General features: G+C 32.4%; 1 protein-coding gene across 1 annotated transcript in view; it reads right to left on the minus strand.

Annotated features, from left to right (window-relative positions):
• Positions 1-5,280: 5,280 nt before the first annotated feature.
• LOC106461894 (histone-lysine N-methyltransferase EZH2-like) overlaps positions 5,281-13,242 on the minus strand; it is a 73,642-nt gene continuing 65,680 nt past the window's right edge. Inside the window, exons 14-16 of the mRNA XM_013921762.2 lie at positions 11,972-12,053; positions 7,863-8,028; positions 5,281-6,099 (exon numbers count right to left, since the gene is read on the minus strand). Coding sequence (XP_013777216.1) covers positions 6,039-6,099; positions 7,863-8,028; positions 11,972-12,053 — 309 coding nt within the window. The 3' untranslated portion in view covers positions 5,281-6,038. The remainder of the gene's footprint in view (positions 6,100-7,862; positions 8,029-11,971; positions 12,054-13,242) is intronic.

Genomic DNA, 13,242 nt, shown 5'->3' on the forward strand with positions numbered 1-13,242 from the left:
TGTCTACTGTTCACTTGACTCAGTTATCTATCTCTTCATTCTATCTGCATTCAAATTCGGTGACGAGGAACCTACTTTGAGACTAATAATGGCTGGAGACGGCTTGAATGTCGTAACGTTGTACATTTGCTGTTATGTTAAACTTATATTCAAGTTTTTCTTCATTACCCACTCAATCCGTCTCCAGCCATTATTATTCTATCTGTATATCAATTTCTCGCTGGCCTTATTTGCCAGGCTTATATACTAAAAAAGAGGGCGCCTGGCAAACACTCGGATATTAGCGAGGTTCCTCGATAAGTCATGATCCTTCTAGAAACTCCAGCACGCATGCTCCCAGCATTGTGTGACTTCTGTTGTCTTAACAATATTTACAGAACTGTAAAAAGATCTTGTTACTTGTAAAAATAATTAGAACGAACAAATGTTTGAAACATAATGAATTTAACAGTTCTAGCTTTGAAAATAATATCAGTGAAATGTTGAACAAGCTATCCACCCCCAGAGTTTGATGTGCATTTCTTTTTTTTTTTAAAGAAATCAATACAGATATGACAACAGTTACAATATGGTTTTATTCCTGGACAGTCTATTCACAGACACAAATAAGATGTATTGCCAAAACTGTTGTGAGAAAAATTTTTTCTTCAAGGTTGTCATCTTCTAATTTACCTGTTCTACCTGCATGAATGAATAGGTATATTCTCCCATTTGTGAAAGAATATATTTCTGACAATCCTAAGAACTAGTCAAGTATCACACAAAATGTAATGTTTCACCACTGAAAGCTTAGGATAATTGAGCTGAGGAAGCACAATATTTACAGATTCAAGGAAGTCTGGTAATTACCACACTGAGGCCGATATTAAAACAATAATGTTCAGCAGTACCACTTTTCAAAGTGTAAGCCTCTCCTTATTTTAAGTAATTTGCTTTACTATTAAACAAGTATTTCTCTAAAGTGGTAGCTCTTTTCTACTGCATTACAGAACAGAATTATTTCTCTTTAAGTTAAAGCTTATAGTACTTTCTGAGAATAATGTTCCAAGTCCCATGCTGTATTTGGAACCATTTCCTCCATCATCTAGATGGCCATGATTATACATTATTGCTTGACAATGCAATTTTGATTGTTACACACTCTTGCAAAGGCTGGTGAGATAAATCTTAAACCTCTCATGTTGACAGGCTTTTGTGGATGTCAACTTTTGAGGTCACTTAAAGCAGACCAAAGGTAAAAATTTCATTGGAGGTACATCAGACGACTTGTTAACTACTGTCAATTTCAAATCCTTGTTAACTTTAAAAAGAAATACATCCAGCTTCATTAAAATAGGTTTTTTTTATTAGAAGGGGTTTTCTTTTGTAATTTTAGCCCTCACTTCGTGAATCAAAGCATTGCTACTCATTGACTTGGGATGGGGTTTTGGAGCACATTATTGTCACAGACACATTACTGTGCAAGTTTTTCCACTTCCAAGGAGAATACAGAAGAATCCTTTCTTTGAAATGTTGTGACCTTTGTCTCTAGAGCATTTAAGTTTTTTTTTGTTCAAACATTCTTCTTTAGAAAGGGCTTTAACATACAAATACTAGCCACAAGTCTATCCATGGTAGTATTGCAGAGTTGAATAGTTAGGAATGCATCATGAACTACATTTATAGGTGCTAAACATTTATTTGTGACACCATGGCTTGTATGTGTGGTGATGAGCTACTGTATTAACACATGCAAATGTTTCATGTAAAATGCAGTTAACCTTCAAAATTAAGGGCTGAACATTTGCTGTATGTAAAATTAAGAATTGTTTAGTAACTTAATTTTTCTGGCTCAAATCATCATACAGATGAGGAACAAACAGAACAAGAAAATAAGTTTGTAGTTTGGTAAAGCTTCGGTGTTTTGTTTTACCCAAAGAAACATAGTTGCCATGATAGAATTTGTGATGTCATTGATATGAATGATTTTAGAAATGGTTAGAGAAGGTTTATTTTATAATATTTTAGTAACTATTGATCTCCTTTGACAAAATACAATTTTTCTGCAGATATTTTACTGAGGTCATTTCAAAATATATTTTTGAAAACAAAACTGCAAAAATCTGTAAAACAAAAATATTTTAGCATAGATCAATTAAATCTGTATTTGGCAAACGAGTGCATTCTAAAGATACTTAACTTTCTATGTAAATGAAGTGTTATGGATATTTGAGAATTCTCTGTGGTGCAGCATGTGGTAATATTTTCGACACTGTAGTACAAATAAGTTAAAGGAGAAAGATTCAGTTTGATCAAACTCTTCTAATGATATAAATCAACCTAACATCTTCAGCTCTAAAATATACATTACTACTCATTTAAAACTAGTACATTTATAAAAATGTTTTGAAAAACTATGTGCTTAAGCTAGAATCTTTAACCATAATCTTTTAAAAAAAGAAATTATAATAAAAAAAAGTGTGTTTTAATCTGAGAATTGGTAATAAAATAAGATGTTGGTAACACCATGACAAGATGACAATGTTCACAAGACTTTCAATGTTGGTTTTATTATTGTCATCTGATAGAGCAAAAACATTTTAATATTTTAAATTGGAAATGACAGACTGATCAATATCACCAGAAACTTGGAACATTACTATAAATGATAAGTACTGTTATAGTAAGCAATTTCTTTAGTGAACTTATTTTGTTGAAAATGTTAAACTAGAATAGTTTTACAGAAAGATTTAAAACTTTGCTATTACTTGTTTGGTCTTTGTGTTAGGATTTCACAGCAAGCTGATTCAGTTTTGAGTTTCTAACAGGTACATTAGTTATATTTCTGCATCCACTTTACACAAGTTGAAATAAACTTGGGGAGTTGATGAAGTAAAAACATTTTAAGACTACATTTTCCTCTGGTAATACTATAAAAAGCTGTGCATATGTAAATTATGTCAACAGATTATTGTTACAAGGTCTTTGTACATTTTTGGATTTCTTTAGATGTTAAAACTCCATCTTGCACTACAGCTGTTTATCTTCAGTTTTGGATTACACTTATTTTATCTTCAGCAAAATCTGAAAACAGTGTTACAAAGATATTGTTCACAGACTCTAGTTTCCAAGTGATGTGTTGTTTTACCAGGGTGTGTGAAAACTAGATTCTGTGAGCATTTAAGAGTATCAAACAGAACCAACTTTCCACTACTTAAACCCAGCCACTCATCCATTCATTCACAGGTTACAATATTTCATATAACGATTTTGCTATTATTACTATAGGATCTTAAGATCTTGAACTCTACATTAAAGAAAATTTACTTATAGCTAAAGATCTCCCTACTCTTAAAGACTCAACTCAACTGTTTCATAACATATTCTATAATCTGTTTGTTTCCTTCCATTTACCACTTTACTCAGTAATTGTGTAAACTAGTTATTAATGATACTATAGCATTAGTTAATATCTTTGTAACATTATTTTCTTATTTCACTGAAGATGGAATAAGTGTATTCCAAAACATTCAAATCTTGTACATAAAATATTTTATGTTCTGTCGACTGTCTTCATCTGTATTAGTAGACTTCATTTTCCATTGCTAATGTTGCTAGTTTAACAGAAATGTACATACCAAGTGCCCAAGATCATAGATTAAATAAACATCAGTGGAAAAATGATTATTACTTTCAAATTGTATATTATATTTTTCTGGGGAAAGAATGTCGATCAAGATGTAACAAATATTAAGTACACCCACCTCAAAGGTATGCAGTTAATAAAAGTAAATTGAATTATCTAATATGGTTGAACTGTGAAGTTTAGAAAGGCTAATCCAGTTCCATATGGATTACAATCCAATATAGAGATAAAGTTACCAGTACACTCATATTTGAACTTGAGTACTTACAAGTTTGCATTAGAATGTAAGCATAAACAGTGGATACAGAATCGCATTTTTAAACACTGCACTGAGAAAACGGGTGTGCTCAGATGTTTCACGTATGTTGTCTCTAGTCCTATACTCAACATTTTCAGTGTCTGTAGCAATTAAACATTCTGATGTTTTGGCAGCCATAAAACAGTCTGATTTATAACAAACGTTTATCATTTCAATATCAAGTTAGGCTGATTTCAACACTGAACCAGTATTTTTACCATTGCTATAGTAATGTTTACAAGAGCATCATTAGACATGACATGTCAGGAGCTGTAACATTTGATAGATGAAATAAGATGATTGGAAAAGCAGTTCCAGTGCTAAGAATAATTGTCAGTAGAAGCACTGATTATGAAATTTCCATACTTAACATGTTAATGATATTTGATGTGACTACTATTCATGTTCACTACTGCTTGCATTCATGGCTGAATAATTTTGTTTGATTTAGTGTGCATGTCACTATGCATACAACAATTTCAGGTGCCTCCATAGTTAGTAATTAGTAGGTGTGAGATCCGAAGACTATGCTGGCCATTGTGTGTGAAAAACGTGCTTGTTACTCAGTATCCAAAAATATGTTTGAGCAATGTCATTATGCAACAGCCACTGTTTTTTTTCCCCAGCTGCAAGTGTTGACCTGGTCATAAAAACAAATGTGTCTCATCAGTCCATAAAATGTTTATCCAGGAATTGGAGTGCAAGGGCTACCTTTTCTAGTTTATCTCCAGGTAGATGTTCATGGGTGATCTGTGTCCTATAGAGATGCAGCATCATCTTATTTATGATGTTGTTTGTAGAAGTCCATTGTGTGTGGCAATTTCAATAGTGCCGCATTCCACACTCTGATTTCCTTTTCCAACAGCAACTACTGTTTGTCTAAATTCTACCACAATTACAAATGTTTTATTAGCTTCCACTAACTTTATGCATAGTTATTTTTTTGTTATTTTTCATGTTAACATGATTTCAACACTGCATTAGTGTTACTATCATTGCTGATGATCAGCGATAGTCTGTTAGGAGCAATGAATCCTGGCACATTTGATCTATTTTATGCAGTTCTTAATATTCAAATTCAACAATAAGCACCCCACCCTCCGGAAAAGATTTTGCATTAGTATAACTTTCCCATTGTCTCAACTATCAAATATTATACCTTGCTGATAAGTTTTCATGTTATAAACATTAAAATAGGTTATCTACTTTATAACATTATTTGTAACTTGTCATAAGTATAATACTACAAATTCTGCTTATACTTTAATTGTTTTGTGCTGTGTATGAAACCTTACAATGTACTGTGTCACAAAGCATGACCAGCATATACACATTTTAATGTTTTTTTTATTGGCTAATAGATACACGTACATGAAAATGCATTTTCCATGATTATTTTTCTAGAAAAAAATGTGCTTGTTAAAAAATACTCAAATGGAAAACTATGAAACTACTATTCAGCATATGCAACAAAACATTCAAAAATATTCTGAATACCAATGATTATTAAAAAAATACATATGATAACTGGTGAGATAGAATGAGTTCTAATGTAGAAAAACAAGATATGAAAAATTGGTACACATATCCTTGTAGCATTATTTCCTTTGATAATATACACATTACCAAAACATTGAAATAATATGTTACACAATCCTCCAATAATCAAGTTTTGTGTTTTATCATGACTAAGGGTAACCTGTCAGAATTCCTTCATGTCTTTTCTGAATTTGAATTTTGACTCACTCTTAAAGAACCCCTAAACTTGCCAATTTTAAGATTTTTCCCCCCCAAATCATAAACTGTAAAATAATACTGAAATGTTTGCCTTTAAAGTTTATGATTTTTGTAAATAAAACAAAAATTGTTCCCAAGATCCTTTATTTGGAAAGTTGATCTTTATTTAATACATAACATAGTTTGAAATTTTAGGTGATAAAAATTTCACTATATAAAAGGCTTCACAGAAATACCTTGACATCACAGTCAAACAATAAACAACAAATAAATAACTTGTGTAAAACCACCTTCAAAAAGTTTGAACATATGCAAAAAATGTGATATGGACAAGACATAAAAGAATGCACCCTAAAACATATACTGAATACCATAAAATCATAAAAACTCAAGCTCACGCTCAATTCCCACAAACTTCAACTGTTCTGTAGGGCCATATCTAAGTGGAAAAATTCAATAATTACACGTGTGGCACTAATATTACAAACACCATATGATCACTAATTATATTAATTTATAATATAAGCTTTATCTAGTAGAAAAATAATTATTAAGTAATTATGGATATTAATGAGAAAACTCCTAGATTTGAAATTTTTTAATGTAAGCTAACTATACATTTTCCACCCATTTAAACATTTTTCTTCATAACCATTATTGTTAATAGGTCTTTATACTTAACCTGTTTAAAAAAAATAATAATACCTAAAAGCACTTTTAGATGAAATGAAAAGTTTGAGTTAGACTGTTTCCTGATGATCCTGAAACCAAGTCAGACTGCTACCCAATACTTTTAAAATCAAGTCAGACTGCTATGTAATGCTTTTAGAATCAAGTCAGACTGCTACTTGGTTCTCTTTGAATCAAGTCAGACTGCTATGCAATTCATTTAAATCAAATCAGACTATCACCCAATACCCTTAGAATCAAGTTTCATATTAGACTTGATGTCATTCTGTGTTTCAATAACATTCAATGTATTACAATTAATATTCTTCTACACAATTGTTAAGAACTTCTAATTAGAATTAAGCCAACGAGTTTAATTTCTGTTGTCAGTCAATAAGAATTTGGTTTGATTTGAATTTTTCTCAAAGCTACACGAGGGCTATCTGCTCTAGCTGTCCCTAATATAACAGTGAAAGACTAGAAGGAAGGCAGCTAGTCATCACCACCCACCGCCTGCTCTTGGGCTACTCTCTTACCAATGAATAGTGGGATTGACCATCGCATTATAACACCCCCATAGCTGAAGTGTGAGCATGTTTGGTGGGATGAGGAATCGAACCTACTACCCTCAGATCGTGAGTCAAGCGCCTTAACCACCTGGTCCTGCCAGGCCATCAATAAGAAGCATAATATATTAGTTCGTAACTATTTTATGCAACACATCACAAACAGTATATATATATATATATAACTAAACAAATACTTTGCAACAGTCACATAGTTGTTCCTGTTTCTAGTTCTCAAGGTTAAGAATATAAATATATACGCACACACATGCATGCATGTGGAGCTTTACTTGTACGATATGAAAAACTGAAAGTGAAACTCAGATACTGATAACTATTTCAATGGTTATAACCTATAACAATGAACTTTGTGTGTGTCCTATAGGTTAGGCTTTTAGTAAAATAAAGGATAAGCTCAGAAGAAGTAAATACAATTAAATGACATTTGTAAAAAGAAAAACAAAAACTTGAGTTTGTTAAACACTTTTGAGTATCAATCTGTTTAAGCTTCTTTTGAAGAAGAAATGACAGACAAAAATATTTATTAATAATAAACATGATAAAATATTGGCATAAAATGATTATTTCTATATTTTCTTAAATTCAGTGCAGAGAGAATACATAAAAATATTATCCTCCAACAAATTAAGCCCTTCTGTGATTTGCCCGAGATAACTCTGGCAAACCATTTCTCCCCATATTTTTAATTACTTGCTCAAATTGATTTGCATGTTATTGTTATCATATATTACAATACACTATTAAAAAACAAAATAAAAAACTGACTTTTTTTAGCTCACTTGCAAAAAAAAAAAAAGCCCGATGCAGAAGGAGTACCGTTGTGGTAGATCTAAAAGAAGTAAAGCTTTAAACTCATTCAATATACAAGAAATTAACCTACTGTTCTATATAAAAACATACATTTCTATTTGATATAAGACCACTCATAATCAAGCTGAATTCTTACCTGTAATCAAAGAAAAGCTCTTCTCCTGATTGAATAGGACGCTTGGCAAAAATTCCAATACGATGATCCCCATTAACCATCTTCACTCTGGCATAGCAGTTAGGGTTCACAGAATGATTAGCAAATCTTATCTTGTTACCCTTTCTTGTTGCATCAACAACAAAATCTGGAGAAAAATATATATATTTGATATCAATACACACACACAGTTATATTCATAAAAATATCATAGCAAAAGTGGCATATTCATTTTATTCTTTCAAGTGTACTGTATTTATCCCATTCAGTAGTATTATACTATTCAACTAAACCAGAAAAAAATAAGTATTAGTCTTTTAACTGTTACAGAATTCCATACCACAAAATTCTTTCTTCACAGTTCAACATTCTACATGACGAATTTCTGACTGATAAAACCCAAAATCATGGAGTCTGAATAACAACACAAAAACTTATGTTCAAAGTAAAGTTCAGAAAGCATTAAAATAGCATTTACAAGAACAAAGTTTTGGCATATTTAGTGGGTTATTCTTATTATAGAGTTTAATCAAAAATAGCATTAACAATAGTATACAGGATGAGAATGTGCCCAATGTGGGTATGAGACCTATGCGATAATCTCTAATTAAAAGACCAATAAGTGAACCATGTATAACAAAATAGCATAAAATTTCTTGATGAGTTTAATTTTGTTAACTATATTTTAGAATTATACTTATAGACATTTCCAGGAGACCAAAACTATCTTGCTGTGTGTGTATAACCCAGTAGCTACATTTTAACATATATTTATTTTTCAACAGTCTTGTAGACCAGCTGAAATTCTTGTGGACCACTCTATCCCACAGTGTCCCCTTGTCTCACCACCTTTCATCTGTGCAGTTCGCTGTAGGAAGATGACAATCCTGTAGCAACTATGAAAACAACAGAGTTGGGTGATGAGTGGAATTTGATAATCAATTAATTGTCAGGCTCATTAGTTAATTACATTCAACTAATTGATTAGTCTCATACGAGACTTGGATAGTTGGAATAACTGAAAATACTCACCTCGATTAGTTGATTATTTTAATGACAGTCAATTTAATAATAATTTAGTTTAAATTATGTGACACTAATTCAGTCCTTCACTTTTGAAAAATGCACGAGGGCTGTAAACAGCCCTCACCAAACAGTACATGGAGTAGTTAGCAGGCTGATGCTTTATCTTGATTCCTTGTTTTGTTGGCTAAATTGAGACATATTCACAACATGCTACTTGAACTATGACAACCACTGGTCAATTTGGCAATCCCTGCAGCCTTGTTTTATGCAGGAAATAGTTTATCAAATGCAATTTAGGTCATGATAAAACTTGCTAATACGCTTCTTATTAGTCTGAATTTGCTAATAATTAATATACAATTTTGTAATTTAAACTTTAAACTATTAGCTTAAGTTTCTCAATTACAAATATTTGATGTCTATATACAACAATATAGTCATATTACATTGCATGTAACGTTGCTAGTCTAGGCCAATTAAAATTAAAGTATTGGAGTCATAGCAGCCAACAAAGTTACACAGAGTTAATTATCTGTGAGCTTGTCTATATATACAAGCACTAGCTGATTACATGACTAATGCCATGACAAATACTAATAGGATCTGAATTCAAAAGTATATACTTCTTGGTTAGAATAAAAGGCCCAAAACAGTGTCATCATGACAGACTTGAAGGGGGGTTCTATCAAGCCCTCACAAAACTCATTGTATGTGGGCTATCGAACGTCAGTATGATGGCGCCTGTTAACTGATATAGTCGATGCTTACAGGTAATCAATTAATCAAGTCAGTCACCCAGCTTGAAACAAAACAGCTAAGAGAATTTATAAATATAGCTGGGTTATATATATATACACAAACACATTACGTATATATGTATGGAACAACACAGAGGGTGAGAATGTTGTATTAAAACGATTTTGAATATGCAAATCAGCAAGTAATGTGAAACCCATAGCTGATATGAAACAGATAAAATGATGTCACTGAAAACTGATTTTTGGGAAAATTATGTAACAGCCCTTTCTGACACAAAATATTCATACACTTGGATTATGAAGAAGTGTTCAGATTGAGGAGCTGAAAGTCCAAGACCGTGATATCACTTGTACATAATGAAGTTAGAAAACAAATGAATATGGATTAACTTGTAGACCAATGACCATCTAGAAAGTCTGCAACAAGTTGTACCAGCCATGCTAAGCAAAGTATCATGTCTTTGATCAAGCAAGAATCCAGGAAAATAAACATCAGTAGCAAAAGCCACCCACATACCCCAGGCAACAGTATACAACATAATGAAGAAGGACCTCTGTCTGGAAATGAGGCCAAAAGAGTATGGGTTCACCAAGATAAGTTTACTTGAAACAACTGACAACTTACAATTGTCAGAATAACTTCCACTCAACTATTGTTGTATTGCTTCAAAGGATGTCCATACCTGTACTGTAATAGCTACACACAATAAATGGAATGAAGTCTTCACACAGTAATATACAGCATGTCCAGAAATTATTTACTTGTGTCTTAGATTGTTTGTTTTAGAAGTTTTGTGCAAAGCTACACAAAGAACTAGCTGTGTATAGCTATCCTTAAATTTGAACTAAAAGACCAGAGGGAATGCAACTAGCCATCATCACCCATCTCCAAATCTCAGGCAACTCTTGTCTCGCTGAATAGTGAGATTTGACCATCACACTTATAGTATACACATGGTCCCAAAGTGTCAAGCATGTTTTCTTCCAGCAAAAAGTCATAAACACTGAATTCTCAGCTTCACAGACTAAACACAATAATCACTAGGACACGCCTGACCTTGTGCACCAGAGGTATGATCCTTTAACCTATACTAGTAAGGGTATTAGAATTCTATTAGACCAATGGAGGTAGATTACAGTGTACATAGAATGTCTTGGAAGAATGAGCTGATAATATTGTTCAGTTGACAAAGTGTTAGGCTACACATTTGCAAGAACAAATGATAATATAAACAGCTAGTAAAGCAAGGTTCTCTATATAACAGGGCCGCATTAACTGTGGTGCAGTTGCACCAGGGCCCCAAGTGGTGAGAGGCCCCTACTGATGATCCGGACTGTCAGTTTAACTTTCTCTTTTTTGATAAATCTTTATCTGTTATTTGTTCTATTCTTACTCAATACAGACTAGATCAGTTTGACCGACCTTGTAACCACCATAAAAAAGTACAAAATAAATCAAAATTACCATTTTTTCTTTCTATAATTACTTCAAATTGTAGCAGGAAACAACATTTCTTTACATTAAATAGTTTGGAAAATCAGCTTGTTGCATATAAAAGCAACAGAAATGAAGTTTGGTTTTCTATCTAATTTCAAAACTTTAAATGAGACATTGCTGGGCGGATGGTGTTTCATGATCAAAAAATTTTGCAAACTGTGTCATTTCATTGGGAAAAGATCTGTCTCCCAATCTTTTAGCTGCAGCAAAAATTTCAGCATCAAAGCAATTACAAAAACAAACTGGAATCTGTTTTTCCTAAAGTTGACATGGCATGAAGAATATACTTTTTCTAAAATGGCTAGAGTAAAAAATGAATTGCGTGCTTCAATGTTAAATGAATATCAAATTCCCTTTCCTTGCTCACGATAGAAAGGACATTGCTTAGGCAAATAGATTATGAAGATGTAATTCGAGATTTTGCTTCTGCCAAAGCAAAGAAAAAACGACTGTAGGGTAATGTTTTGGCATGCTTCCATAACGTTGTAGTACAATAACTATATTATTTTTTATGTACCTAATTCATTCTTACTTGCCATGTTGTATAAGTAAATAATAATTATTATAGTCGTTTAATTTTAATATATCATCCTTAAAAGTTAGATGCATCATATTCTAATTTACTTCGAATAATTAGCCCATATTCTGTAGTTAACTTAATATGTATTAATCATAATTAACTTCAAATTGGCTTGTACCCTATTGAAGGGGCCTAAAAAAAATATGTGCACCATGGCCTCAAACTACCTTAAAGTGGGCTTGCTACATAAATATTCTGCTCAAAAATGTTTTTTTCACAAGTAACTCACCATTGTTAAGGTTGAAGAGAAAGCTGCACATATACTTGTCATATACTTTGCCTCGTCGTTCAGCTTCATCTTGAGATATTATCTAAGAAAAATGTAGATACGTATGCAAAACAAACCTACATAATAATTTCTGAACTTATGTTAATGATATAAGAATAAGTTTTACAAAACTTAATGATGTGCAAAAACAGATTAAGCCCATTAAAGTTACCTAGATGTACAATATATATATATATAATATTCACTAACTTTGGCAAGATACACAAATTACAAGTAATGTTCACTAGACTTACTACAATGATATGCACAATACAGATAATGTTCATTAAACATACCAAGATATTAAACATACACAGTCCTAAGTCAATTCACATTGTGCATGAATGTGTTTGTTTATAAACTCCTACTACAATTTTGGAGCTAGTAAAACCAAACCTGGCAGTTGGACTTGGACTGGCCTGGGGGTGTACATATCTATATGGCATAGTGTCCTTTACCAAGGGGGAGCTAAAATGTGCCCAGGTCACATGGGTATGTTGGGGGAGAAGGTTTTTCAGCTGCTGAACCAAAATTTGGCATTGGATTTTGTATTCATGACCCTTCTTTAAATACCAGGTTTGAAACTGTGTTCACAATCCCACTCACAAGGAAGAGGAACCAACTTCACACACAAGCTCAGGTATCATGGATGTGTGTCCTAATGACTATTTTTTTCAGGAACGTAACCCCTTGTGGTAGTTATAGAAGTAACTGGGGCTAATGAAGGAGCTTGATCAGTACAATGGGACCTTTGTGAATGATGAGAGGGTCTTTGAACCCCTGAGAAGAGCATGGGTATTTTATGCTAGTACAGATAATGTTCACTGAACCTACCAGGATGAGCTAAATAATAACACCAAAATCATATCCAAAATACAGGTTTAGTTCACTAAACTTTTTAAAAAGACACATAATAAATGTTCCCAAAATTTACTGAAACAACCTACACAATATAAATAATACACACTAAACTTACTGAAATGGCATTCACAAGTAATATATACTAAACTTATGCAAATAATATTCAATAAACTTACTTAAATGACATTACATAATATTTTGGGACAACATAGGACCTATTGGTCCATCTCGGTTGTTCCATCCTCAAAACTAAATTAAAATGATTAAATAAAATAAAAACTTTTAAACCCAACTCTTTTTCATTCATATAATTATCAAGCTTTTCCTTAAACTCACTTAAATTTACTGCCTCTACAACATCTGAAGGCAAC

This window comes from Limulus polyphemus, unplaced genomic scaffold, assembly GCF_000517525.1.
Source record: "Limulus polyphemus unplaced genomic scaffold, Limulus_polyphemus-2.1.2 Scaffold1055, whole genome shotgun sequence".
Classification (NCBI taxonomy): domain Eukaryota; kingdom Metazoa; phylum Arthropoda; class Merostomata; order Xiphosura; family Limulidae; genus Limulus; species Limulus polyphemus.